At 42.0% G+C, this 27692-nt stretch overlaps 1 protein-coding gene across 1 annotated transcript in view; it reads left to right on the plus strand.

The window, feature by feature from the left end:
- The first annotated feature begins 5558 nt into the window (after positions 1–5558).
- Positions 5559–27692, plus strand: part of elovl2 (ELOVL fatty acid elongase 2) — an 81075-nt gene continuing 58941 nt past the window's right edge. Inside the window, exon 1 of the mRNA XM_073831203.1 lies at positions 5559–5710. Coding sequence (XP_073687304.1) covers positions 5693–5710 — 18 coding nt within the window. The 5' untranslated portion in view covers positions 5559–5692. The remainder of the gene's footprint in view (positions 5711–27692) is intronic.

Raw genomic sequence — 27692 nt, forward strand, 5'->3', positions numbered from 1 at the left:
AGACAACACCAGCCCAGAGTCAGACTTTAAACTATGAATTAATCTTTTTTGACCATTTTTACACTCCAAACCAAAGAAAAAATGTGATGGAACATACATTTCCATTATATTCTTAAAATGAGACTTAATCAGAGCCCCTCATGCTGATACCCCTAGCAGGTTAGATAACATAGACTTTTTAAGCTCAAGAGCACATTTAAAAAAAACACACATTACAACAAGTGAATGATCAAAAAACCCAACAGGGCTAACAAAACAACTTTTAACAACATTAAAATGATGTTTAAAACAAAAGAATCAATCAAGTATTGCCATAGACAATAAATTGTCTTTACAATGTGTCCAGGTATACTGACATTGATTACCATTTAAACTTCTCCATATATCATATAATTCATGAGTTTCTAATAATTGAATCAATCAAGTGCGAGAGGCAGAATGAGGCTCCACATGATTTCTATCAAATCTATTTTCTGTACAATTCCAAACCCCATCTATGAATAAAAAATCTTCATCGTTACAATCTTTACAACAAATACAAATTGTACATTTTCATATATTGCTCTAACTTTTAACAATCGACCTTTGATGACCTCCACATTCAAAAGACTGAAGATTGAAACTTTTGGAAAAAAGAATGCGCACTCCACAACTATTACCCGTTTTATGACTTAAAAAAAAAAAACTCCCCCTCTCATTCTCTCTTCCAGTCAACTTTGTTATCAGCAGTACTCTGAGTCTCTTGTACAAAGATAATATCCATTTTTTTTAAGGGAGCACAGTCTGAAAAAAGAAGCCCTTTTCTTTTCATCTCTACAAAACAAAACAAAAACAAATAAAAAAAAGTACTAAACATATTCACCATCCTGTAATTGTCTTTTAGCTTTCAAAACAAGTTTCTTTAACCGAAAATCAGTGAAAGCTTTCTCTCCTGCACTTTCAGAACATTTTTGAAAATTCTTTACAGAATCAATGAAGAGTTGTAGATCAGAAAACACAGTCTCAATTTTTTGATTTTTAGCTCCTTTAGTATTCCTAAGAAAATTCTTAATGCTCAACAAAGTGTAACCATTCTTTGGGAGGGGCAGAGACTATGAAGAGGCTAAAGAGTCTTCATCAGAGTCCACCGCAACATCACTTTCAAGAGACTTTTTCATTTTGACAGAAAACTGACAACCATCTCTAATTTTTTTCTTTCTTTCATTATATTTGATAGAGTTGTCATCTACAAGCATCTCACTTTCTTCGTTCAAGGAAAAGCCTGCATCCTCCACTTCTTTCTGAATGCTAATACTAGCCTCCTTCTCAATATCAATGCCACACTGTGGACTGTTCTCAACAGAATTCATGACTAAGTCTAAACTCTGAACTTTATGGATTTGTTTTTGTTTCCTTTCTGCTCTATCTGTTCCTGAGATCTGTTGAATTCATTTTGTTTTTGTCCTTAAAATTTATTTGACTCGTTTTTTTTTTTTTTTTCTCATGAGATTCACTTAATTGATTCTGTTCCTGTCCCTGAGGATCATTTTGTTTTTTTTCCCCTTGAGATTTAATCAATTTGTCAGATTCTGTCAGTTCCTGACTTTCATTTAGATCACTCTGTTCTAATCTTTGGGATTCGTTTGATTCATTCTCTTTTTGCCCCTGATCATTTTGCTCATTTTGGTTTTGTCCTTGACATTTGTTTATTTTAACCAAAGTTTGTCCCTTGAGTTCATTTGGTTTATCTTGCTTTTGTCTTTGGTATTTACTTGATTCATTTTGTTTTGCAATCTTATTTGTGGCCTCAACAGTATTTTTTCTGGACATGAACGTATGAGGTGATTCTCCATTCCACATCCAAAGCATTTTATCTTTTCTGAGGTTACATAGAAATTATAGTCATAATCATCCACTCTAAATTTAAGCACCAGATTTAATTCTTCATTGTTGTTCTTCAGAATCATAAAAACTTGCCTTCTAAATGAGACAACGTGTCTCAACTGCAGAGATTTGCATCTAATTAGCGACATCAGTTCCCTCCCTAACATTTCACTGCTAATAAATGGAGGAACAAGACAATCTTTTTGCCGGATTAATGTGCGCAGTGTCACTTGCACAAAAATAATGAAACTTTAAATTAATTTTCTTCAGAACCACGCTGTTGTTACCTTGCTTGTGAGAAATGCCATGTAGTTTTTAAGCTGTTAATCGTCAGAGCAGCGCTAACAACAGTAGCGTGTATGTTGACGTGTGTGCAAACTGTATGTGTGTGCATCTGTAAGGGAGAGAGAGTGGGATAAATAGAGTATGTGCGTTCTGTACATAATAAAATGTAATTTTGTGACGTTTTTATCATATTGTTACTGTATTTATTTGTATTTGTATTGTATTTATTTTAGTGGTTCTCAAACTTTTTACAACACCACCTCAGAATATATTTGGCTCTCTAAGTGCCACCATAATGACCAGCATTAAAATACAGTAGTGTAGTAGGCCTAACTTTTCAAGTATATATATATATATATATATATATATATATATATATATATATATATATAATGAAAAACTTTACTCAAATAAAGAAGATTGAATTAAATTGTATTGTGTTTTAACATTAATTTATATTTAATTTAGTGATAACTCTGCATACCACTACAGGGAGCTTGAGTACCACTATTGGTACTCGTACCACACTTTGAGAACCACTGCCACAGAAGGTTCGTCAGCCAATCAGACTCAAGCATTCAACGGCCCCATAGTATATAAGTGCTAACAGTTCTCCTTATACAAAGGCTTGTTAATAAGGCTTCTTACTAGTAAACAATGCTATGTTGCCGAATTGAACTCATGTCATAATTGATGAACTTTACATATTGGCAGAACTGAAAAACATGTGCCTTTTGCAGTGCTGTTTATCACAGCCAGACATTGATGGGCGGAGTTAATGTAAATAGCCTTGTCTCTGCCAACAAATCGGTTTATTTGTCCTTAGAGTAAATACACCCTTGGCTGTGCGGATCACTCCACTGTGGCAAGGGTGCAAGCCGAAAGAGAGAGAGAGAGAGTAAATATACCCTTCTTATTAGAGTTGCTTTACAGCAAAATTGAATTATGTTTGCATAATTAAAATATTATTTATCTGTATATATGTTATTTATATACTGTATTATGTCAATATTATTATTTTTTAATATCTTTGAAACAATCAGTACTGATGTCATTTGACTTGATAGAAAACGTGCCGTAGAGATTAAAGTGCAATTTAGGTCCTACTAACAATATTTTTAGATAAACAGCGATAGTTTGTAGTTTACATGTATATGTATATACGCAAATATTTAAGTGTTACATTTATAATTACTATTCCCTGCCTCCAGTTTACTCACGCATTTGAAGATGAAACGTCACATGGAGCGCATTGCGTTCTGGGAAACAGTATCCCATGCAGTGTCTTTAGATGCATACATCAAATTTCATCAAATGTAGCAGGCATTTCATGCATACAGAAAATTCACATACTATTCACAGTATACACATAGTATACTGTTATATAGTAGGAGTTGTGTGGTAGTATTCCGAACACAGCTTATGGATACGTATGGATTTAAGTGGATTTATATTGAGCAGATTCCGGCAAATATAGTAGATCATCCAGGTATTCCATGCATACAGAACATTTGCATACTATGCACAGTATTTCATACTGTGAGTTGTATACTGCAGAAATAGTAAGAGTAGTATGATAGTATGGCATTTTGAACAAAGCCTAGGAAATCACAGGTAAGCAGCCCTTTATGATTAGATTTGAGGAACCATGCATTAAAGCCATAGGCTTACATCGAATATTATGAAATAAATTTAATGTTAGCTAACAGATAAAAACGGATTAATTCAGTTTCTTGGCAATATGTGTTCTGAATTTTAAATATCTAAGGCATTTTTGTACATTTGTATTTACCATTTTAACTTTACATTTATCGCTTCATGACCTTTGTTCAAAGGTACAAGTTCAGCATGACTTGTCAGATCATGGTTCTGATCGATTTATTGCTGAATACATTTGACAAATAAAATCTTGATACCACAGAAGATCACCTCAGCAATCAATGTGTAACAACTGATATGTGCTGATTTCCAGGACTGTAACTTAAGAATCTGCTGATAAGACAATGCCTGCTCAGTGAGCTTTGCCTGCTCTTGGAACAGGTGCATCCACACAGTGATGTGACACAACTGCAGGTAAAACTCACTGAACAGACATTGTCTTATCAGTCCTTTATTGACAATGAATGATGATAATGATTTTGACACCAAAGTATGATGGTTTTCTTTGAAAACCATGATTTAGTCATATAAGACTTCTCCAGATCTATTCTTTCTTTCTTTCTTTCTTTCTTTCTTTCTTTCTTTCTTTCTTTCTTTCTTTCTTTCTTTCTTTCTTTCTTTCTTTCCTATGTAATTGTGCACTTAGTGGGATTATCAAAAAGAACACCTCTTTTTATCACATTAACCTGCAGCCTACCTACTGAGTCAGCTTTATGTGTGAATGAGGCAACCACCCATAAGTGCTAAAATTAAGATAGGGAAATGAAAAGAACGGTAAAAATTTTTATACTGTGGAAAACACTATTTTTGATCCATGTTGCCCATAGCTATTCATTTTTAATGAACAAAAATAAAAGTTATGACATCATCAGTCACCTATCAGTGTAGTTGTAACTTCCTTGATCTACACTAGATGGCAGCCATTTACACATATTTACACTAAAAACAATTCTGCTGCAAACCCTCCACATAGTTTTAGTTTAGTCCAAATCAAATGCAATATTGGCCAACACAACATATACAAAATATACAGAGAGCATCATTATCAGACAGTTTACTAGTACTTTCTAACGATGATAGCCAGGCTTGTTGTGTACATGGTGTACTTAAGAAATTGTTTTGAAATTAAAAATTAAAATTAAAATTGAATGAATAAATTAAGCTAAATTTACAAAGACTTAACACATGTATGCAGGTCATTCTCAAACACTGCCCTTTGGAAAGGTACATTTTTATTTGTGCTTCAGACTATGCAAACATGTAAAGCCCTGTTCTCAGTACTTGGGGCACTGCAGGGGCAGTTTGCCTGTGTAGATCTGAGCTGCACCTGAAAGAATTTACCAGGTTTTACATATGCAAATGTACATTTACTGGTATTTATAAGTGGTGTAGCCCACAGATCACAGTGGGTTTTTTACAGAAGAGCTGTGTGAGTACGTGGTTATCCAAAAAAAAAAAAAAAAACTATGAGAGAGCTAAAGGCAAAATATTTAATAAAAACACTAGCGCCTCTAAGTCATGCAACATTCAAATAGATTTTTTGGTCATTATATTTATTACATTGCCACGTTAGCTACCGCTTGGAAAATATTTTCGAGGCGTTCGGGTTCTTTTCTAAAATCCATGTGGGCCATCGCAGGGTGACTTAGTTCAGACTGTGAACCCGTCATCTGATAGTCCATGCCATCGTAACAGCCAAGACTTGAGTCCCTATTGGTCATCTTCACTTCCGTTACACTTTTAGCATCACCTCGCCACCTCGCGTCACTCTCCAGCGCTTTCGGAGTCGGACGCGCATTCGTTCATTCTTTAATTCATTCATTCCACTGCAGAGGAGCGGGCGACCTCGATCGGTCTACAGTTTCAACCTGTCCCGTATTGTGTTATGGAACTAGTAGATATGGTAAGGACCGCCATGTTCACTTGTAATACATGTTTTGCGTGAGATTTTCTCATTGTCGAGAACATTAAAATCACGGTGCTTACTGATCTAATACTTTAGTAAAATCACATCCGAACTTAAAAACACTCTACTTTTATTTCTCTACATATGCAAGTGTTGTATGCATTTATCCTTTGTTTATCAGTGCCTGAACTTTATTCAGATTGTATAATGACTAGAACATCACTGCAGTTAAACACTGTAAACTTAAGTGTAAATATGTTTTGTCGGGTAAACTAACACATTTATGTTTATTTTGTGTGTGTGTGTGTGTGTGTGTGTGTGTGTGTGTGTGTGTGTGTGTTTGTTTGTGTTTATTAACATCTGAGTTGACTGATTTTATGCAAGTTAAAAATCATGTAGAAAAACAAGTGCAATAGTATTTTTTTTAAATGTACTTTCTATATCAGAAATAACCCTTATTACTTTATGTGTGAGTTATAACTACAGCTGCGAACACTCTTTTCATTGCTCATGCTGTGGCATTTCAGTTTAATTCTATACACTGTAATTGATCACTCTCTGCTGAGGAAGCCAGCTTACAAAAGTTTGATGTCAGGGTAACCTGGTACCAATCCAAATAACCTGAGAAACTCCACTTCACTTCATATATTACTTTGACAGCTGCTCCAATTAACCTGTATATGACCTGCTTCTTGATCATTCATTTAAGATACATTGGCATAAATATATTTAAAATACATAACATGTCACTTAATGAAAATACTGCATAGCTATATGCTAATTTACAGTATGGTTAAAACAATTTATATAGCACCTATATTGTGTACTGAAGCTAAAAAATCTACTAAAAATCCTTAAAGGATTCATCTGAAGGTTAGAAACTAGCATTGCATCAATCAAACAAAATTTGATTTAACTGCAACAGGATGGTTAGACCTATATTATTATATTGTATGCAGGTTACAGGTCTCTACAGCTCTTTTTAATTAAAAGTGTGAAAATGCAGAAAGTTTCTGTGAGGGTTATGTTTTAGGGTAGGGTTAAGGGATAGAAAATATTAGTATAGTATAAAAACCATTATGCCATCATATAAGTGTACCTATATGTAAAGTAGAATTTCACTTATTATTATTCACTTTTTCAGTCCTTTTAAATGTCTGTATTAAATAGCATGTTCAGAATTTTAATAAAGATGATTGCTATTGATATGTTCAGCTTTTTCCTGTACCTTTTCAGCTGCTGCTCAAATAGCTACTAAATTTGATGGCAATCAAATATTTAATTTCTTACCCTCCATAAATAGGTAGTTGCTACTGTAGAGTATTAGCAGGATCAGTTCAAACTATTACTTTCATATATTGATTAACTAATACACCAAGGAAGGCAAGCTTCCTCTGAGATTTTGTTTTTCTCATCAATCTAACCACTGCGAAAGTAAAAATACTCAATGGTGATTGGTGTTTGGTGATTTTTTTTTTTTTTTTAGCAATGGCAATGCCAAAGAAAAAAGCAGATTAGTAATGACAGTAAGCAAAGTGGAAGAGAGATAGGGGGCGTGATCAGGAAAGGTCCTTGAGTTGGGATTCGAACACGCAACGCCGCTGTATGTCGGCACGCTGCCCACAAGGCTATCAGCGCAGACAGACTGACTTGTTTTGAGTCAAATCAAGTGACAATAAGTCAGAAAGTTCAGATTGTATTGTGAAATAAGCCTGGCTTATTTGGTAAACTTGTTTTATGAAATGCCTCCCAGTCCGGTTGGACAACATGGCGGTGTAAAAAAGATGAGGACATCGGAGATCTTGAGGAATATGTTTATTGCAGCATAGCAGTGACAAAGTACATGTTGTACCTTGGGTTCAATGGAGTCGTAATGTACCCAGAGCATCCTAAGCTCAAACCTTTTATACAGTTTTTATACAGTTTACTACCCTTAATGTAAGAAGTTGCTCCTTTCGTAACAGCTGTGGTCTGTATGTTAATTAAGTTCTGACACGTCTTTGTCTGGGGTTGTTCTCTGTGTCTCACACCCGCTCCCATTCTACAATTGGTAACCTTTTGCTCAGGATGTGACTATCCCAAATGGTCTAGAAATAACATAACTGTTGACTTTCATTTTCTCTATAATAATTAAGCCATTCTGGGAAATGAGCATGATTAAACATATATATTGTGGAGTGGAATCTGGGTCGAGGCAGACTATACATTCTTACTGTCCCCTCTTTGATGCTCTTGGCCCAAAAGAAGCATCACACTTACAGTGCGTTTTTACTACAGCGGCAAATCCACGCTCAGTGGCGCTGGCAACGATACAATGCTACTGCTTTGGGGTGTGTCAAATTTAGGGCAGAGTACGCCTCTAAAAAACAATGTTTACACCCTATTTGCATTCAGTCGTTGCTTTTAATGGCTTTTAAACACTGGAATGTAATTAAAGCGTGCATTTACTTTTGCATGACTTTTTTAATGATATGTGATTTCAGCTAAGTAATTCACCAGTAACGCAAACACTCAGAAACATACGTCAAAATCTTGCCTTGCCTTCTTTTCACAGCGATTGGTTGTCGCCCGGCGTTTTGCGTTCGAGATTTGCATAAAGTTGAGGAATGCCCAACCTTTTGACGCTCCCAGCCAGTCTCAACGCTTTCTCCGTGCCGCTTTCAATCCCATAATGCACCACGTGAGCATTTAAGCTCAACTTCCATATGAATGAATTGAAAACGCTCGCTCCACGTCAGTGGAAATGCACCGTTACTGCTGTTACACAGATTACACGGGCAGGTGCGCCCAGTGGCTATGAAGCCCTGCCTTAGGTTATCCTCTTTTGGTCACTGGAGCATCTTACCCGTCATGTGCAGTGTTGAGTCTTTGTCTTTTTACATTTATTAGTGACTTGCAAGCACTCTCTGTTAGCGCTTCCTGTCTGGAGTTTGGGCCCAACGACGTGAAGTTGTTTTCAAAGTGAGATGTGGTTATGTACCTAAGGTGCTCTCTACTCCGTTCAGAGCTCAGGGGTCTCATTTATAAACGTTGCGTATGCACAAATTGGGCATAGAAATTTTCAATGCACATATCGGATTAATAAAAAATACGAAACCTTGGTGTAAATATGCTTCAGCCCGCTGGCCTTCACCCAGTGCTCAGTACAGCCGGCCTCAGAGTCCCCGGCCAAGATGGCCGCCTCGCCTGAGTCCCCGGCCAAGATGGAGTTTGTGGACATAATGGACATGGCGCTTCCACTGGAGTTTTCCGCCAACAATCCTGTCTCCTGAGTCTTCTGGGTCTCCTTCGTCTCCTCTGGTCCCGTCCAGCTCTCCTGAGTCTCCTAGGTCTCCTTCGTCTCCACTGGTCCACCATGGCTTCCTGAGCTCTCCGACCCGCCATGGCCTCCTGAACTGTTTGATCCGCAGTGGCCTCCCGAGCTCCCTGGTCCACCATGGCTTCCTGAGCTCTCTGACCCGCCATGGCTCCATGACAGGGATGGAAATTAGCACCCGCCACCAGCCAAATGCGGGTGATTTTGTGTTGTGGCGGGTAAACTCGCTTCACCCACCGGCCACCGTGGCGGGTAAATAAAAATAACATACTTCAACCGGACGGCGTGAGGCGGTAATGCACCTTAACGTTGGTTGCGAACTGCTGTTAAAATACACGAAGAAGACGACGGCGGACACTTTTAGCGGAGGCACACCTTCAAAAAAATGTGTAACGTGTATATATAAACGTATATGTATAAACGTATATGCATTGTTGTTGTTCTGACGGCAAACCAAAAAATCATCTCGGCATCATTCACAGTTAGTTATTTAGCAGAGAACACAGAGCACAACTAGAATGTCGGAGCGGGTATTAATACACATTGGAATCAATCATTTGCACGTGCTTTTCTGCTTATTTAAAGTGAAAGAGAGACTCATTTAAGCGCTCTCAAATAGATTATTGTCTGTGCGCCCACAGAACGCGAAAAGGAGAGTGACAGATTTAAACAATTGTTAAGGGTATAAGCAAATGTAATATTGATTTAATACAACAGTTCTATAACAAGAAAGTATCAAATGACCTGAGTTGTCTGACAATATCTCTATTGCCTGATTTTACTCTATTTCTTTAAATGAAAATATTTCTAAATGAGTAACAGCCCAGCCACTGCGCATCTCTAAAAGCAAACCAACGGTGTTTCATTCATGAATGAAAGTGCGTTTTGAAACAATCTTCAGTTCATTATTATCCGTTCATAAAGACAGTCAGTCACTTGCTTCATTCCCGAATGAATCAGCCGTTCAAACGAATCATTTGTCTTACTGCCACCTGCTGGTGGATTTAGTGTCATTGTAACGTATACTTAGTTATTTAAAACTTAGTATTTCTATATTAAAAAAATTATATTTAATACATTTATCTCAACATGAATTTATTTGCACTTATGCCACCCCTGAGCCTCATTAAATGTCTGAAATTGCACCTGCAAGCCACTTTTGTATTCCTTTGTGCCACCTCTGTAGTACAAATTATTTTTTTATTAATAGGCCTACTAATTTTATATGATTGGTAATATAGTTGTCTTATTCTGCTATTAAATTGTTTTAATTAGAAATTTAAAAAAATAAAATATAATATATATTTTTTAATTGACATATAATGACATTTAATTAAAAAAAATGCCATAACAAAGGTAAAAAGAAACTGCCACTGTAAATCACATTAATGAGTCAATTACCACCTCAAGGCTAATTTTTTATCAGAATTTTTTATTATTGATCAGAAGATGCTTCAACATGTTTTAAATTAGTAGGACACGCACTATAAGAAGGAAAAAATTGCTTATAATGTGGGTGTGTGACAGGTATGGATGTGGAATGGTGTTTGGCAAAGATTTTTTGGAGGAAAAGTCAGAAGTTTTTTTTTTTTTTTCGTTTTTTTTGCTTTGATCCCTGGGAGAGAGAGAGAAAATGCCAGTATTTTATTGAGACTTGAGATTAAATAAACTGCTCAAGTGTAGTAGATCTTGTAGTATTAATTTTCACATGCAGCTACACATTGTCGGTTAAAAACATAAAGTGGCTGGTAAAAACATTTAGTGGCTGGTAGATTTTGAAATCCACCAGCCACACTGGCCGGTGGACAAAAAAGTTAATTTCCATCCCTGCTCCCTGAGCTCCCTGACCCGCCATGGTCTTCTGAACTGTCTGACCTGCCATGGCTCCCGAACTGTCTGACCCGCCATTGCGCCCCAAGCTCCCTGATCCGCCCTGGAAGAACCAGAATTGACCCCCCAAAAATAATTCAGCTGCTGTCTGCAGCTCCATGGCTGATACCACTGGGGACAGACCCTCTCTTGCAAGTGAAAGGCATGATTTGGCACCCCCAACCACAGCTGTGGAACCTTTATGTCTGGCCCCTCGATGAGAGCTTTGATGTTTGTTCTGATTTTTCCCAGTGGGACTGGTTGTTTTGGTTTTTCCCATTTTCTCCCCCTGTTCAACTGTTTGTATTTTTTCTCCAATGCCCACGGTTGGTCTTCCTGTTCATTAGCATCATTGCCTTCACCTGTCTAGTTAATTAGTTCACCTTTATAAGCTGTTTGTATTTCTGTGTTTCCTTGTCCGGCAACAAATGTTACAAACGTTACATTTCCTCATGTGTGTGTGTGTGCGAGTTCCATTCTTCTTGCCCGCTGTTTTCCTGCCTGAGGATTTATTAAAGACTTTGCATTTTACTCCTTCGTCTTGTTGCCCGTTCCTACATGCACCGTGACACTTACCCCCAGGGCATCCAAGATGTAGGTGACTTTCTTTCTTCAGTAGAACACAAATGAAGATTTTTAACTCAAACTGTTGCAGTCTGTCAGTCATATAATGGCAGTCAATGGTTACCAAATCTTTAAGAGTAAAAAAAAACACACACACAGAAAAAACATCCCAGGTTACGTATGTAACCCTGGTTCCCAGAGGGAATGAGACGCTGCATCCAAAAACGCTATGGGAACGCCATTGGCGAACCACGCTTTGAATATCGTGTGTAACCAATCAGAATGATGGGCGTGACGCCACGGGCGGGTGACGTAAGCGCCCCGGAAGTATAAAAGCATGTGTGGCGGAACTGGCGTCAGCTTCTATGAAATTAAGTAAGCACTCTAGAGATGAGTCTCCACAAGAAGTGAAGAGTCTCATGGAGGGAGCTCTGGACTGGAGAATGGTCTCCACAACCTCGGTTGAGAGACCAGAAGCTATGAGCTGTGCCCCCTCAGGGGCCACACCCACAACTTCCATATCTCCGGGCGGGGGTGAAGGATGGAGCCCCCCTGCTTGTGAGAGGAGATCCCTCCTGATGGGAATCTCCCATGGAGAGTCGTCTAGAAGGGAAATCAGGTCCGAGAACCATACTCGGCCCAGCCAGTATGGGGCTACTAAAAGAAGCCGAACCCTGTCCCGGCGCAATCTCTCCAGAACTCCCGGGAGCAGAGCGGCCACGTCTGTACCATGGCATCCAGCCCCAGGGGAGCTGGATGAATCAGAGAGTACCAGAGGGGATATTGCAAGCATACATTCCCTGGGCCTCGGCCCCCGCCTCGACAGTACGTCTGTAAACTCTAAATCCTACGTGGATTTTAACAAACTGAGAAATCAAAAAATTGTTAGGTTGTGCCCCGCGCTCCCCTATATAGGGGAACTAACAAGACCTATGGCACACAGTTGGAAACAATGAGACCTGATAGACAGAGCAAAGGGTGATGGGAAATGAAGTCAATAAACAATGATCCATGTAAGGGATTAATTACATTTAATTTAGCTCAAAGGGAATCGAATATGATTCAATAGGGAATTTGAACAGAATCGCTGTTTTACGGCTGTTCAGAGTCGACCCGCGATTCATTAAACGAGCCGTGTAACAGAAACTCTGCAATGGATATTACTATCCAGAATATAGTGAAAACACTATATATTAGCACAGTAGCAAAATCGGCAGTTTAAGACATTAACTTGTAAGCACAAAACACAAGATACTTATCTTTCTAATAAAAATATGATTTTATTGGATAAACCTAACACATACAAACTAATCTAACATAAACACACGCATTCACACAGGTTGCAGAAAGAGAAAGTGAGGAAAGAATGAGTTTAAAGGAATGAAAATATGAAGTCCCAAGTTTATAGCAATATGTGCAATTGCTTAGACCTGAGCAACCATCAATCACTTAATTAACCCTCGTATTGAGTCTCTCAAAGAGGTTATTAGACTTTATATCAAGTGCACCAGTTCAGTCGAATCTGGAGGTTGTACTTGCGTTGCCTTGTGTTGAGGGAATTCCTTTTGTCGCTCGTTCCAAAAAGGGCTTTCCCGAGGTTGCTGATTGGTTGGTTCTGTGGTCCTTTATGAAGTCTTGGGCGTTGGCTGAGGATGCGAGTTGTGCGCTGTTAAAGTTCAGGTCAGCGAAGACGTTTGGGTCGGTCGCGGCTTGCACAAAACTTAACTAGAACACGAAACTCTCATGGAAAGAAATAAAAGAATTAAAATAAAAGACAGGAGTGTAATGATCTCCTCATGTTTCATTTAGAGGAGCAGCTGGCATGCAGGCCAGGCAGCGTCGAAACGCGGCGGCAAGCAGCCGTAGAGTAATAGAGCAAGGGTATGGCTTAAGAGTGTAAGAGTCAGAGAGAGCTTTGAATGGTGTCCTTAGTTTTTAAACTCAGCTTTTGGACACATCCCAAATGGTGTCTTGACCAATTAGAACATTGTCCTAAGTCGGGGTACTGCTGGTTTCTCCTCCCCAACCATAAATCACAATGTTATTTTATCAATCCCGTGGTCCCAACTTTCCCGCTCTTGGCAAAGTTAAATTTGGACATGATTTCGATAACAAGACTAAAATACATTTTACAAAGAATTTAATTATAGAAACATTTCAAGAATGCAATTTCAAGACCATGCATATCAAACACCAATATAAACCATTAAACTATTCAATAGTTATCAAAAGGGACATACACAATGAGTGATTAAAACATAATAGACAAATGTGTGAGTTACATATATGATAGGAAGTTATACATAGAAATGATGAGTTGCTCCTAAGTTCTTTAGCACATTATAGGTGTATATATATGGAAAGGCAGTTTCCTTTGCCATACTGTGACCATAAGGATGTGTTCCGTGAGGAACAAAGAGGTCAAGAGGGCGTAGAAGGAATTTCAGGCTCTGTCCTCTGTGTGGGGGAGCCCACCAACCAATATCGCTAATGACTTTACTCATGTGATGTTCATGATGTGCATTTCTTTGACCATTAATCTTGGTTATTTGCCCCAAATTTGTGATTGTCAACAAGGGTCCTTTTGTGTTAATGTTGCAAGTTCCTAGTTTTAAGCTTCTAGTTTAAATGGTTGCTTCGAGCTGGCTGGCGCCAGGGTATCAAACGTCAGATTTATGACGGGGCCTCTTGTGGAATTTGAGTCTGTAGAAGTGTTTTAACTTCTAATCGAATCTCCTGAATTGTCTGATTCGCGCTGAGATCCTACATATCCCCCTTTCGCTCGGTGATGTGTTGTTGGCAGAAGACATCGACGAGCGCTGGAGAAACAAAGGCAGACGAAGCAGACACAAACACAGCAAACAACAAGACAACACTTCCAGGACAGTTACTGTACTGGTGCAGGGCATTACGTTATTCGGGTACATGTAGTACAGGAAAATGGTCGAGTTCACCTAGACATTGTTGTTCAAATTCGTTAGTCCAATTTGATCATATTTGTGATTAAATTTGTTTCTTTCTTCTAGGTTTTAAATTTAGAGACGTTCACCTTAGTTTCTGGTGACATCATTCGTGGTAAAATGATTTGGCCTATCTTGCATGGAGCTCTCTAGCTCCCATTCAGTTTAGAGTGGTTTGCGGATATTAGGTGTGGCAAGTCAATCCTAATATAAGACATTTGACCCTTGTAGGGTGTCTAGGAGTTTTACCTGCTAAAGCAAGAGGGGAAGGAAAGCGATAGGCAAGAGGGAAAAACAAAACAAAACAGAAAATTAGCTGCAGGTTTTCCTAGTCAGGGTTGCGACTACTGTTGAGCTAGGATGGCAGGTGCAGCTGATGTGTCATGTACCTTAACCCTCTGGGGCCCAAGGGTGTTTTGGGGCCCTGAAGAAGTTTTGACATGCCTTGACATTTGTGCTTTTTTCAGTATGTTAAAAACATATTAATATCCTAAATCTAAATACATTGTATTTAGCACAAATTGGACTACAAAAATATGTAAGCAACATGAATGTACACTTTTAAGTTTTTGAGAAAACAATGTTTATGCGTGCATTTTGAAAAACTAAATTTTTGAAGTCACTGAAATAAGGTCATCTAACACATACAGAATATTTATTCTCGGGACTTTCGAGAATTGGATGTGGTAGGCTTGGTTTTTTTCTACCAAATGATGTGAAAATCATCTAGTTCACTTGTTTTCACAAAACAGTATATAGATTTAAATTTTTGAAGACACTTTTTGTTTAGAATGGCTGTATGCGAGAAGGCGTGAATCATCATGAATAATGCTGTGATTTACACCTGAGAAGACAAAGACCTGCATAATGAGCCGCATAATGAGCCATTCAGTCGGATGTTGACTGAGAGGAAACAACAGAAAGAATAAAGGAAAAATGAAAGGACAAAATAAATATATATTTAGTTTGAAGCGTATTTTGAATATATTTAACTATCACACAAAATAACTTGTCTTTCACTTGTGAGTGCAGTTAAACTTTTTATTAGGAACAAAAGTAATAAACAACACAGAAGTCAAGATGTCGAGGGTGCAATATCCAAATCACTTGCAGGAAACTTGAACACAGGAAAACGGGGAACAGCAGAAACTGCAAAGAAAACAAGTAGATGTGAGCAACACAATGATCTGACAAAGACAGAGCTAACATGGAGAAAACACATACACTACCAGCCAAACTTTTTATTATTAAAAGTTTTTTTTGTTTTTTTTTTAAGTGAGCAGTTTTTTTTTACATAGTAAACCTATTTCACAAAATTAGATAATTATTTTTCTTTAAAAAAGTACCTTTGACTGGTAGTGTATAGCATAGGCGTATAACAGTTAGGTGCAAATAAAACAGTGTGAGATAAATACAGGTGTAAGGTTTGTAATGAAGTGATACAGGAGAAACCATACATCTTCTACCTTTCATACAGATTACTTAAAAAGAGAATAGTAGTTTTTTATTTGAATTGGTTTATGTAAAAAGTAAACATTTCAAGCTTTCTACAAGTAAATGCATTATGTCTGTGAGGCACGTAATCACTTAGATTTAGGTTTCATGCACGTTAGTTTCATTTACGTGTCTGTGAAAAGATATAACAGAGACAGTGAAGGCAGAGCGCATGCCCTGACTGTTTTCTTATTTTCATAAAAGCACAGTGTATACAAATAAAAATATACCCTCTACAGTTTCGAATGATGTATTGGTTGTATTTGTACGATCAAAACTGACGGAGAATTTTACATTCTTTTCGGAGTTATTACAAAAGCGTGCCTCAAATGCGCCAGCGCGTTTTTCGACCAAAGTTGAAACATCCTGTCATCATGAGACATTTAGATGCAGTGAAATGAAACATACTTTATAATGTTTCACTTGCTGTAGTCAGGAAATACAGTTGGCAAAAAGTCTTAACTGGTAAAATGTGTGCACATTCTGTCACAGTAACAACTTACAAATATAAAAGAAAAAAACTTACTTGTGTAAATATCTCATCTGCTGGTTCACGCCATGTCTCATTTAATGTTCATCTTCTGAAGTAAGTTTTATTCCTGACAGCCCGTCTTCTTCCAGAAAGAACTAACTTGAAAGAAAAGAAACTGCTTTCTCCTTTGTTTACTGTGATATGGGCGTCTACTTTTGGCGCGGCGCCCTCACGTGGACGATTTGAATATGAAAAGATCGAATCGCTCTTGGGCGTGATCTAATTAAAACTAATGAAGCAGACAAGAGAGACTGGACATCGTGTTGGTTTCATACGGATTTCTTTATCACAGAATATTTGATTTCAATAAACATTACTTTATTTGAAAGTATAGATATCAAGCTTTCTCTAGACATATTGCTCATGTCTCTGTGTTGTGTATTGGCTGAGTTATAGTCTATTTTAATGACGCGTTTCTGAATGAAGATCACGGAGATCAACGCGGCAGACAGCACACCCTTTTTGTTTTCTTTATTTTGTAAAATCACAATATTTTTTTGGTTTTGTGAGTATATACAAATAAAAGTAGACCCTTTACAGATTCGATTGATGTACTGCTTTTATCTGTACAATCAGAGATGACCGAGTAATTGAAGTTCCTTTTGGGAAACTGCCACAAAACGCGTATACGCGTGTTTGGACCCCAGGGGGTTAACATAGTGTCAGGTGTTCTACCTCGGGTGAGGATAGATGCATGTTCCTTCCTGGTGGATGTAAAACTATGTTAAGCTAAGATTTGAATATTCTACTCGTGGGAAGAATATGTTTGTCGAATGTGTTATCAATAGGTGTGGTTACCTCTGGGTGTACGTAATGTTGTGAGTGTTAATTGTGTAGTGTATGTATGGTCAGATCTGTTTCGGTCTGTTTTGGCTCCCCCCTTTTCTTGTGGGTCAGTGAAGATGCCCTCTGCATCCTTGGCTTGGATGAGGGTGTGTTCAGATGGGGGTCAGTCCAGCAAGGCAGGAAGTTCTTTAGCGGAGAGTCGGAGGTAGTTTGGCATGGCTGTGTGAAGCTGGGGTGCAAAACTTTGTCTCCTATGTTGCATTTCACTTGTGATGCCTTCTGGTTGTGGCAGACTTTCTGACCTTCTGTGCTTTAGTGGTTGCTGTTGCACAGACATGAATGTGGTTCATGGAGTTGAAGTTCATTTGACAGTTTCTTTGTAAGTGATGGGTGACTGAGGTGATGTTCTTTGGTACCTCAGAGTTTTCGTCTTGAGGTACCAAAGAGACTTGTTCGTTCTGGGTGGTTGTTGAACAGGTGCTTGTAATCTCTGAGATGGTGACGTACCAGGTGATCGTCGGCCTTCCTTTCCGTCGGACTTCGGTTTCTAGTCATTCATGGTTAGCTGGTTTTCAAGGAACTCTTTCAGTTGTTTCATGACTTGTTCTTCTGAGGGTGAACAGTCTTGTTCTTGTGCAGACTTAGCACTGTGGGTGTCTGAGTGGTGCTGATGTGGGTTTTGTCTTTGCTTACCCACTCTAGTTGCTGTTGGACAAGCCGGTCGTTTGGCTTTGCACGTCCAGTTAGGTTTCCAGCTGATCCTTTCTTTTGGGTTTCTTGAGAAGTGTGGCTGGTCCCATGGCTTTTCCCAGCGGTTGGGCTGGTAGCTGTTGTGGACATGGGGCTCACGTTCTCTTTGCTCTTGATGGAAGACTCGGGTGTTGTGATGCCACTGGGTGTCGTCCAGTGCATGGCTTGAGTCTTTGGTGACAGAGTTCAAGAGTGTGGATGTTTTGTTACCTTTCTTTGAGGCCAACTTTTGCTTGGTGTAGGCCTTCTGTGTTAGGTCACGCAACTGTTGGATGGTCATGGAGCGCGGACAGGCCATGACGCCGAGATGACGACTGACTCCAGGGTGCAGATTTTTCAGGAAAAGGCTTTTGAAGTTCACCTCTTCTTCAAGGTCAGGTTTGTTGTGTGCACCAAAGTAGGCTTTTCAGAGCCGGTTACAGTAGGCTTCTCTTGTCGACTTTGTTTGGTCTCCAAGGCAGTTAACAGTCCATATTCAGACTCAGGGTCTGTAAACTCTTTGCTCAGGACCTCACAAAGTAGCTGGTAGTTTGACTTTGTGTGACTGAGTTGTCGATCTATGAAGTTTCGTACCTCGACACTTGACGTTGCTCTTAGGAGGTACAACCTGTCTCTGTCAGTCACATGAGGTCTCATTTCTAAATGAAAATTAATATCTTGCAGGTGGGCCTGGATGTCGTGGCCCTCTTTGGAGTTCAGGTCAAACTGGCTGATGCTTTTAGACAGCTTGTTGAGGTCTTTGATGGTCAACCCAGGTGCAGCTCCAAGGTCTGCTTGGATGGGGTCTCTGCTTTCAGTGACAGGAAAGAGTTGTGTGGCGAAGGCCAGCAAGGTTTCGGGTGGTGGCCCTTCGCGTCTTTCGTTGGATGCCAATTCTTGGATGTGAGACTTAGCTCTGCTCAGCAGTGGTGAGGCTGAGATATGCTTTTCTGTATTTGGCCCTTGTTTCAGCTCATAAACATATTTGAGTTCTTTTCTGACTGTGTAGAGCTCATCATTGGTATCATGTAGATGTCGGGTCAGATTGTCTATTTCAGTGCTGTACCTTTCAAGGTGGTTTTCTAAGGCACTGATTTCAGCATTCTTGTTGCTGATGTCTTTCTTGGCTTTCTCTAGTAGCTGTTCGGCATACTGGAGTCTGTTTACCAGGTCTCTCTGGGCAGCCTTTGCTTGTTGCTGGTCAAGTTGAGCTGTTGCCAGGGCTGCTTGGAGCTTTTTAACTTGTTCTGTTGTTTCCTGCTCCCTCTCATTGGGTGCTTTGAGTTGATCTTGAACTTTCACTTCCAGCTTGTCTATGCGGCGTTGAGCACGCGACAGCTCCTCTTGGAGATGGGTGATGTGCTTGTCGCTCAGTTTCAGCTGGGTTGTGAAGGCATAGCTTAGGGAGCTGGTGATTTTGACTAGCTCCTCGTGGTTGTTGTTCTGGCTTGAATCTTGTGTCAGGAACCTTCTCATTAAGAATAATAACAGTTCAAAGGTCTTGGGGGTGAGGCTGTCCGTCATGCCTCTCAGCCAAGTGTTCACATCTTCCCCGTGGGCAAGGGGGTCTGCAGTCTGTGGCATGTTGGCACGCTGAGGAGAAGGGAGACTGACACAGATCTGTGTGAGGTAGAAGCCTATGTGTGATGGGACAACTAAGTGTTGTTTCAGTGATTGTGAACCCCTAATGAAGTGTGGTGATGATAGTGTTGGTCTCAGGGTGTCTAGGTAGACTAGGGATGTGAAGACTTTGTCACTCTAATGAGGAAGAGGAAAAAAGAGAAAAAGGTGAAAACAATTCAGTGAAATAAAACAATTCCCTTTTCCAATGGGAGGAATTTTACCAAGATTTTGTCAAAAGGTAAACAATATTATTATATCTCTGTTTGAGACGTGAGAATATAATAATAATGCTGGTATCTCTTTTCTTAGTCTGACAGGATTGACACCGAACACCTTACAGTTGGACCTTTTACCAAGGAGGGTGTTCAACACTTATCTCTAATAATTGATCTCAGTATGGGATGAGATGCAAAAATTTGGAATGTGTTTTCAAATTCAGGGAGGTTAGGAAGAACGAAGGAGGGTTTGATTACAATCAAATTCATAAGGATGATTACTGTTCTTTGACAAGATTTTGCATTTCATTCACTTAGAATCGATTGATGGTTCTTACAGGTCCCTGCAGATGTGAGGAGTAAAGAAGGAAGAGAGCAGGAGAGACTTGAGTAGAAGGGAAGGGAAGGAGACTCAGTAAATTGAGTGGATCGGGTCCATTTACAGGCTGCGTGGCTGTTATGCCCAACTACGTGTAGAGCGTTGTTTATAGTTGCTGCATAACCAATAAAACAACAATAAAATTTGAGTGAAAGAGAGTTGTCTTTCTAATTTATTTGAACTCGTAGCGAGCGATAACAATGTCTCCTATTAAGGCTCAGGTGTGTCGTTCCCAAGCTAGGATACAAGGAGGTAAAGGAGAAAGGTAAAGTAAAGTGAAATTAAAAGTAATAAACGGCAAAGTAATCAAAATGAAATTAAATGCAGGAGGATATAAAAAGGTAAATAAATAAAAATGGAGGTTAGTTGTATAACCAAGAAAGGAAGAAATAGGGGTAAAAACGCAATGAAGTAATGAGTAAGTGTGATTCTGAATAGAATCTGTTGATAGGGGTAACAAATCAATTAGGTAAAATAAGTTAACCTTAACTTTCAAAGTTCAAGGCTTATTAGTACCTAAAATAATTGACCTAAATGAGAGAATACTAAAAATAATGATCATATGAAATGACCAGATGAGGAAATTCAAATGATTCCAAATAAATGTAATGCTTGAATTAAATTTGAATTTGCCACAATTAATAATTGTGAAGTAATATTCCCCTTTCTAGTAAAATGCATATAAAGTGGTAACGTTAGAAAATTGAGAAATAAGACAGAAAAATAGACCAACAGGTGTATTAGTTCAGAGGTTTAAAGGGTTAAATCACTTTAGCTTTGCCCACACACACTGTATTCAACCACTGGATGTTAATGCTAACTGCTAACCTTTGAGGCTAATCTTTAGCATAGACTTCAATGTAAAAGCAACAGTTTCGTTAGCTTAGCAACACCGTAGAGTTTGTTTATAGTATGACGTCAATGTGCTGCGCGTGCGCAGTTCAGAGTTTCTCCGGAAGTAGGTTAAGACTTCCGAGTCACCATCGTAACTACGGCAACTAAAACAAACAGTAGTGGGCTAAGCACATGAATCATTACATTGCAAGTTCAGTTAAGCATGTTACATGAAATGACGGCGCATTTCAACACTGTACAAATAACAACACCACTTCTAGTTGGTTTTGCGATGTGGCGCTTTAAACTCTTAGTTCATTCAGAGTTGGATTTAAACTTTATTTAAGTGGCAGCTTGGTGCTGCAAATGAGGAAACAAAAATAATAACGATCTCGGCGGATCGTAAATCTCCGTGCCAGTTTCTCTGAGCACGTAAACACAACACAACAGGTTTTATTCGCTGTTGGTTCAAAGTTAAACTTTACTTGATCAAGATTTTAAAACACTCTGTTTCACTTAGTGAACAGACAAACAGGCAAGCATTATTTCTAATGTTTAACCAAGGGAGTCAAATAACATAGTTGCTTTGACAATGGAACACGCATTGACAATTAAACTATGAATAATAAGGCCTTTAAAATAGATTGAGGAACACGCTCAAACTATTCCTTTTGTCGATTTATTTTCCCGTTTAATTACTGCAGTTTAGTTCCGTTCAGCTAACGGTGACTGAGATTCCCTGGCCGGGAGTATAGCAATTGAATGGCACTGGAACACGCAATGACATTAATTCAACTATAAATAAGGCATTACAGAAAATGAGGGACACGCTCAATTTCGACCTTATTGTACAATCTCAGACCTTAACTTTAAACTAACTTACAACAGTTTAAAAGTAGAGAAGATCTCGAGTTACTGCCCACTGCACTCACTCTAGCTTTCATTCATTCAGGCGGCAACGCGCTGCTTACGTCACACACACACACACACACGTACAGTCTAGACTCAGAAGCTTTCATCCGCAGAAATAGAAAATGAATGAATGAATGAATGAATGAATGATGCATTTGTATAGCGCTTTCATTGTGTATTTCCGTACACCCAAAGCGCTTTACAATCATATGGGGGATCTCTCCTTAACCACCACCAGTGTGCAGCATCCACTTGGATGATGCGATGGCAGCCACAGTACAACGGCGCCAGTGCGCTCACCACACACCAGCTACAGGTGGAGAGGAGAGAGTGATATAGCCAATTTAAAGGAAGGGGATTATTAGGAGGCCATGATTGACTAGGGCCAGTGGAGGGAATTTGGCCAGGACACCAGGGTTACACCCCTACTCTTTACGAGAAGTGCCATGGGATTTTTTGTGACCACAGAGAGTCAGGACCTCGGTTTAACGTCTCATCCAAAGGACGGTGCTTTTTACAGTATAGTGTCCCCATCACTATACTGGGGCATTAGGACCCACATAGACCATAGGGTGAGCACCCCCTGCTGGCCTCACTAACACCTCTTCCAACAGCAACCTAGTTACCCCTTCAGTCGAATCACTTCGACGTTACATTGGGATCTCGCTTGAGAGACCGATCACCTCTGAGCCTTATTAAAAAGGCCAATTGAAAATTGGCGAGTGGACGTGCGCGCCGGCCACGCCCCGTACATACGGGTATATAAGATGGCTGCGCGCACCACTCAGTCAGACTTTTGCTTTCAGAGCCGATGTGTCGAGCCTCTAAACAGCTGAGAAGAGTTCTTCAGAGTTCATGCTCCCTCCTGCTGCTGCGCTGCCATAACTAAAAGAGTGTTTCACAGAAAGAGCATTGTTTGGCAGCCGCCAGCGCGATCCCGCGGGCGGGCGTTTTCACGGCCATATAAAGCCTTTTTGCATTCCAGCGAGCAGCCCCGGCGAGTGCATTGCCCCGCGGCCCCTCCCTGGGCAAACCGGGATCACAAAAGAGCAATTTCTAGCGGCCGTTTTAGACGTTCTTTTCAGGACGTCTTTTCGGCCGTGCGTTTCTGGATGTGGTAGTTTCCTCTCCTCAGCGAACGGACATGAGCGCTGCCTCACGTGTTTAGGCTTTGAGCACGCTGGGGTGGTGCTCATGAATGGTTCATGCGGTGAAAGCATGACCATGACCACGCTGAAGTCCCGCCGCTCGTTCGCGAGCTGGCTCCCCCCGCCTCCCTCCTGTGGTCAGCCGTTGAGCCGCCTATGCTCTTCGCCCACCGCGGTGGGGCGCGGGGGGGGACATTCAAATTACGATAGACAGCCTTCCGCCGGCTCAAAAAGCCCTGCGGACCTCTCTATCTCAGCGCGGTCCCGTTGAGTTTCCGCAGCAGACGCTTCCCCGCCTGGCGGGCTGAGCGTCTCCTTCGGTGCTCCTGCAGAGGATGAGATGTCTGTCACAGCATCAGAGGGAGAGTCAGACGGTGACACATCTCTTCCCGTGGCGCGGCACCCACCCGTGGTCGCTGCCCCCCCGGAGGTTGATGTTGAACTGTCGGCTATGCTTCTCCGGGCAGCCGGGGGGGATCGGTTTGAAGGTTCCTCAGGGGCCTCCGGCCGATCCTTCTAGGCTGGACGACTGGTTCCTGGGGGGGGCACCGGCGGCAGCGCCGCGCTCCCCCCCGGTCCCGTTCTGACCGGATATGCATGAGGAGCTGACAAAATCGATGGCGCCCTATTCATTTGAAGCGCACTCCAGCTCCTCTCCCCTCGCCACTCTCCATGGCGGGGCAGGCTAGGGGTACGTGGCGGTCCCCCAGGTCGGCAGGTTCGGCAGACAGGAATTCGCGTCTTCAACCGTCTCTTCGACTGGTGCTTTACCAGCCCACTCGTGAGTTCCGTTTTGCGAATACAGGGACCTGGTGCCTCGGCACCCCCGCCATCTGGTCCTTCAGGCCAACCGAGGGAATCCTTTTCCTCGGTCGGGAGCCCGACTCGGTCCACAAGACGGCCCGCCTTGCTACCAAGAGCGCGCAGTTAGTGCTGTAGTCCCTGAGCTAATCAGGCACTATACAGCGGTCCTCTCAAAATCAGAGGCTCCTGGGGCACATGACAGCTCTAGCCGCTTGCTGCTAAGCTGTTTCATGTGAGACCGCTGCAGCACGATCGAGTCCCATGATGGGCATGGCATCTCGGCTCTCTCCGGACTGGCGTTTTCCCGCAGTACTGCCGACAAGTCAGCCCGTGGCTTACCACGGGTTGGGTTGCCATGTACAATAGAGGCTTACAGCTCCTCCCATCTGCTCCCATGGAGTCCGACGTGGCAGATTTTGCTACTTGCCATTCATTTGAAGCAGGGAAACTCAACCGTGCAGCCGGCCGGTTCCCACGGCAGTCCACCCACCTGCAGAATGGCGACTCCACCCCGTGACGCAGCTAGTTGGAGTTATATCGGCAGGCCCAGCCACATCCGCTCGCCCTCCCGATTCCTCCCATTGCCAGAGTAACTCTGGCACATAGCTGCCCTCCGGGGCCCAAGTACGCCCTTCCCCAGTGAGCCTCCTTGCGCAGATTCTGTGCGAGTCCAGGGAGGACGAGGAGTAAGTCTGTAGGTTGCGCTGCAAGGACGGCCCACCCGGACTTAGGTCTTAGTAACCATCCCCTCGCGGCAGTCCCTCCCTGTAAGGGCACGGGTTGACACCGTAGATCTCTCCGGCCTTTCACAGGCCGTGATACAAACTATCACTCGGTACTGAGCTCCCTTGACAAAGGCTGGCTTACGCACTGAGATGAGGTCTATCTGCTGGCATTCCTCTCGCTGAGAGGCACAGAGATACACGATTGCAGTAGTGCTTCCTTTCCTGCAGGAGAGTTGGAGCGCAGGCTGTCCCCTCGACTCTCGGAATATATGCCGCCGCTTAGCCGCATATCACATGCAGTAGATGAAGCAAAATAGGTAAGCACCCACTGGTCGTGAGGTCCCTCAGAGGTGCCAGACCGCGCCTCATACCCTCTTGGGACCCCCCACGTCGCCCTTCGGGGCCGCGGGGCGCTCCATTTGAGCCTCTGGCCTCAGTCGAGCTAGAATTCCTGTCATTTAGACAGCGCTCCTGATTGCCCTGGCTTCCATCAAGAGGGTAGGAGACCTACAAACTTTCTCTGTAGGGAAGCTTCCCCGTCGCCTTCTCAGGCCGCAGGGCGCTCCCTTGGAGCCTCGGGCCTCAGTCGAGCAAGAAAAACGCTCCTGACTGCCCTGGCTCCCATTGAACGAGCAAAGGTTCCCCAGAGGTGCTCAGTGGGCCTCAGTCGAGTCCTGTCATTAAGACAGCGCTCCTGACTGCCCTGGCTCCTATTAAGAGGGTTGGAGACCTACAAGCTTTCCTTGCCAGCAAAGTGTGTCAAGAAATTCGGGCCCGGCGACTCTCACGTTACTACCTGAGACCCCGGCCCGGCTATTGTGCCCAAGGTTCCCCACCACGCTTTTCCGCGGTCAGGTGGTGAACCTGCAAGCTCTGCCCTGGAGGAGGCAGACCCAGCCTTGCGATGTTGTGTCTATGTGAAAATGAAATCGCTCGGCACTTCAGACGCACCTAGCAGCTTATCTGCTTTGGGGTTCAGCAGAAAGGGAATGCTGTCCCCAAACTGAGGTGGCTCATTGGGTGGTAGATGCCATCTCCCTCTCTTATCTATATCAGGGAGAGCCATGCCCCTTAGGTGTTCATGCCCACTCCATTAAGAGTGCTGCTTCATCCTATGCGTTGGCTCATGGCGCCTCACTAGCAGATATCTGTAGAGCTGCGGGCTGGGCGACACCTAATACCTTCGCTAGGTTCTTCTACCTCCGCGCAGAGGCCGTATCCTCCCGTGTCTTAACATAAGACTTCAGGCGAGCGGGGGGACGGCTGGTGTCGGCTTGCTGCGCCATTCCAACGTGGATCCGTGCGCTATCTCCCAGAATGTTCCCTCCGGCGAACCTGGGTCCTCCATGCCCCGCAGTCAGGGCTAGATGCGGAGTAGTCCTTGGCTGTGATCCTGCCTGGGTCTCCTTCGCCCCGCAGGTTGTGGCTATACTTTCCAATATTTTCCAGCGGAGGAGACCGCTGTTTCCCTCGTGTATCCCTAAGAAGCCTTATGGATATATTGAATTATTCTCATTTCCACATGCACAAATTCCATGTGCTCCGCCCCCCCAACCCATGCTTCAGTACAACTGGCATCCCTGCAGGCCCCCCTTATAAAAAAGGGGCCTCGGGGCGTTGGGAAGGTTACGTTCAATGACCGCCTGCGGACACGTCTGGGAAGACCTGCCGGCACGTGGCGTTGTGCGTAACGCGGTGTCAGGGTCGTGGCCTTTTCCATGGGTCTAAGTTCCCAATGTAACGTCGAAGTGATTCGACTGAAGGGGTAACGTCTAGGTTACGAAGGTAACCCTCGTTCCCCGAAGGAGGGAACGGAGACGTTACATTCCCCTGCCACGCCCCTGGCGTCGCGCTGACGCCGGGCTCTCCCGGCTCTTCAGCAAAAGCCTGACTGAGTGGTGCGCGCAGCCATCTTATATACCCGTATGTACGGGGGCGTGGCCGGCGCGCACGTCCACTCGCCAATTTTCAATTGGCCTTTTTAATAAGGCTCAGAGGTGATCGGTCTCTCAAGCGAGATCCCAATGTAACGTCTCCGTTCCCTCCTTCGGGGAACGAGGGTTACCTTCGTAACCTAGACGTTTTCCCAGGAGGTCTCCCATCCAGGTACTGACCAGGCTCAGGCCTGCTTAGCTTCAGTGAGCAACCGATCTTGGGCTGCAGGGTGATATGGCTGTGGCCATACCACACGTATGGCAAAATATTAAATAACTTGGTTGTGCTCACAATTTAGATTAAACTACTCGCCGTTCTCCACCAAAATGTAAGGGATTAATTACATTTAATTTAGCTCAAAGGGAATCGAACATGATTCAATAGGGAATTTGAACAGAATCGCTGTTTTACGGCTCTTCAGAGTCGACCCGTGATTCATTAAACAAGCCGTTTTACAGAAACTCTGCAATGGATATTACTATCCAGAATATAGTGAAAACACTATATATTAGCACAGTAGCAAAATCGGCAGTTTAAGACATTAACTTGTAAGCACAAAACACAAGATACTTATCTTTCTAATAAAAATATGATTTTATTGGATAAACCTAACACATACAAACTAATCTAACATAAACACACACATTCACACAGGTTGCAGAAAGAGAAAGTGAGGAAAGAATGAGTTTAAAGGAATGAAAATATGAAGTCCCAAGTTTATAGCAATATGTGCAATTGCTTAGACCTGAGCAACCATCAATCACTTAATTAACCCTCGTATTGAGTCTCTCAAAGAGGTTATTAGACTTTATATCAAGTGCACCAGTTCAGTCGAATCTGGAGGTTGTACTTGCGTTGCCTTGTGTTGAGGGAATTCCTTTTGTCGCTCGTTCCAAAAAGGGCTTTCCCGAGGTTGCTGATTGGTTGGTTCTGTGGTCCTTTATGAAGTCTTGGGTGTTGGCTGAGGATGCGAGTTGTGCGCTGTTAAAGTTCAGGTCAGCGAAGACGTTTGGGTCGGTCGCGGCTTGCACAAAACTTAACTAGAACATGAAACTCTCAACGGAAAGAAATAAAAGAATTAAAATAAAAGACAGGAGTGTAATGATCTCCTCATGTTTCCTTTAGAGGACCAGCTGGCATGCAGGCCAGGCAGC

Source organism: Garra rufa, chromosome 24 (genome assembly GCF_049309525.1).
Source record: "Garra rufa chromosome 24, GarRuf1.0, whole genome shotgun sequence".
Taxonomy (NCBI): Eukaryota; Metazoa; Chordata; class Actinopteri; order Cypriniformes; family Cyprinidae; genus Garra; species Garra rufa.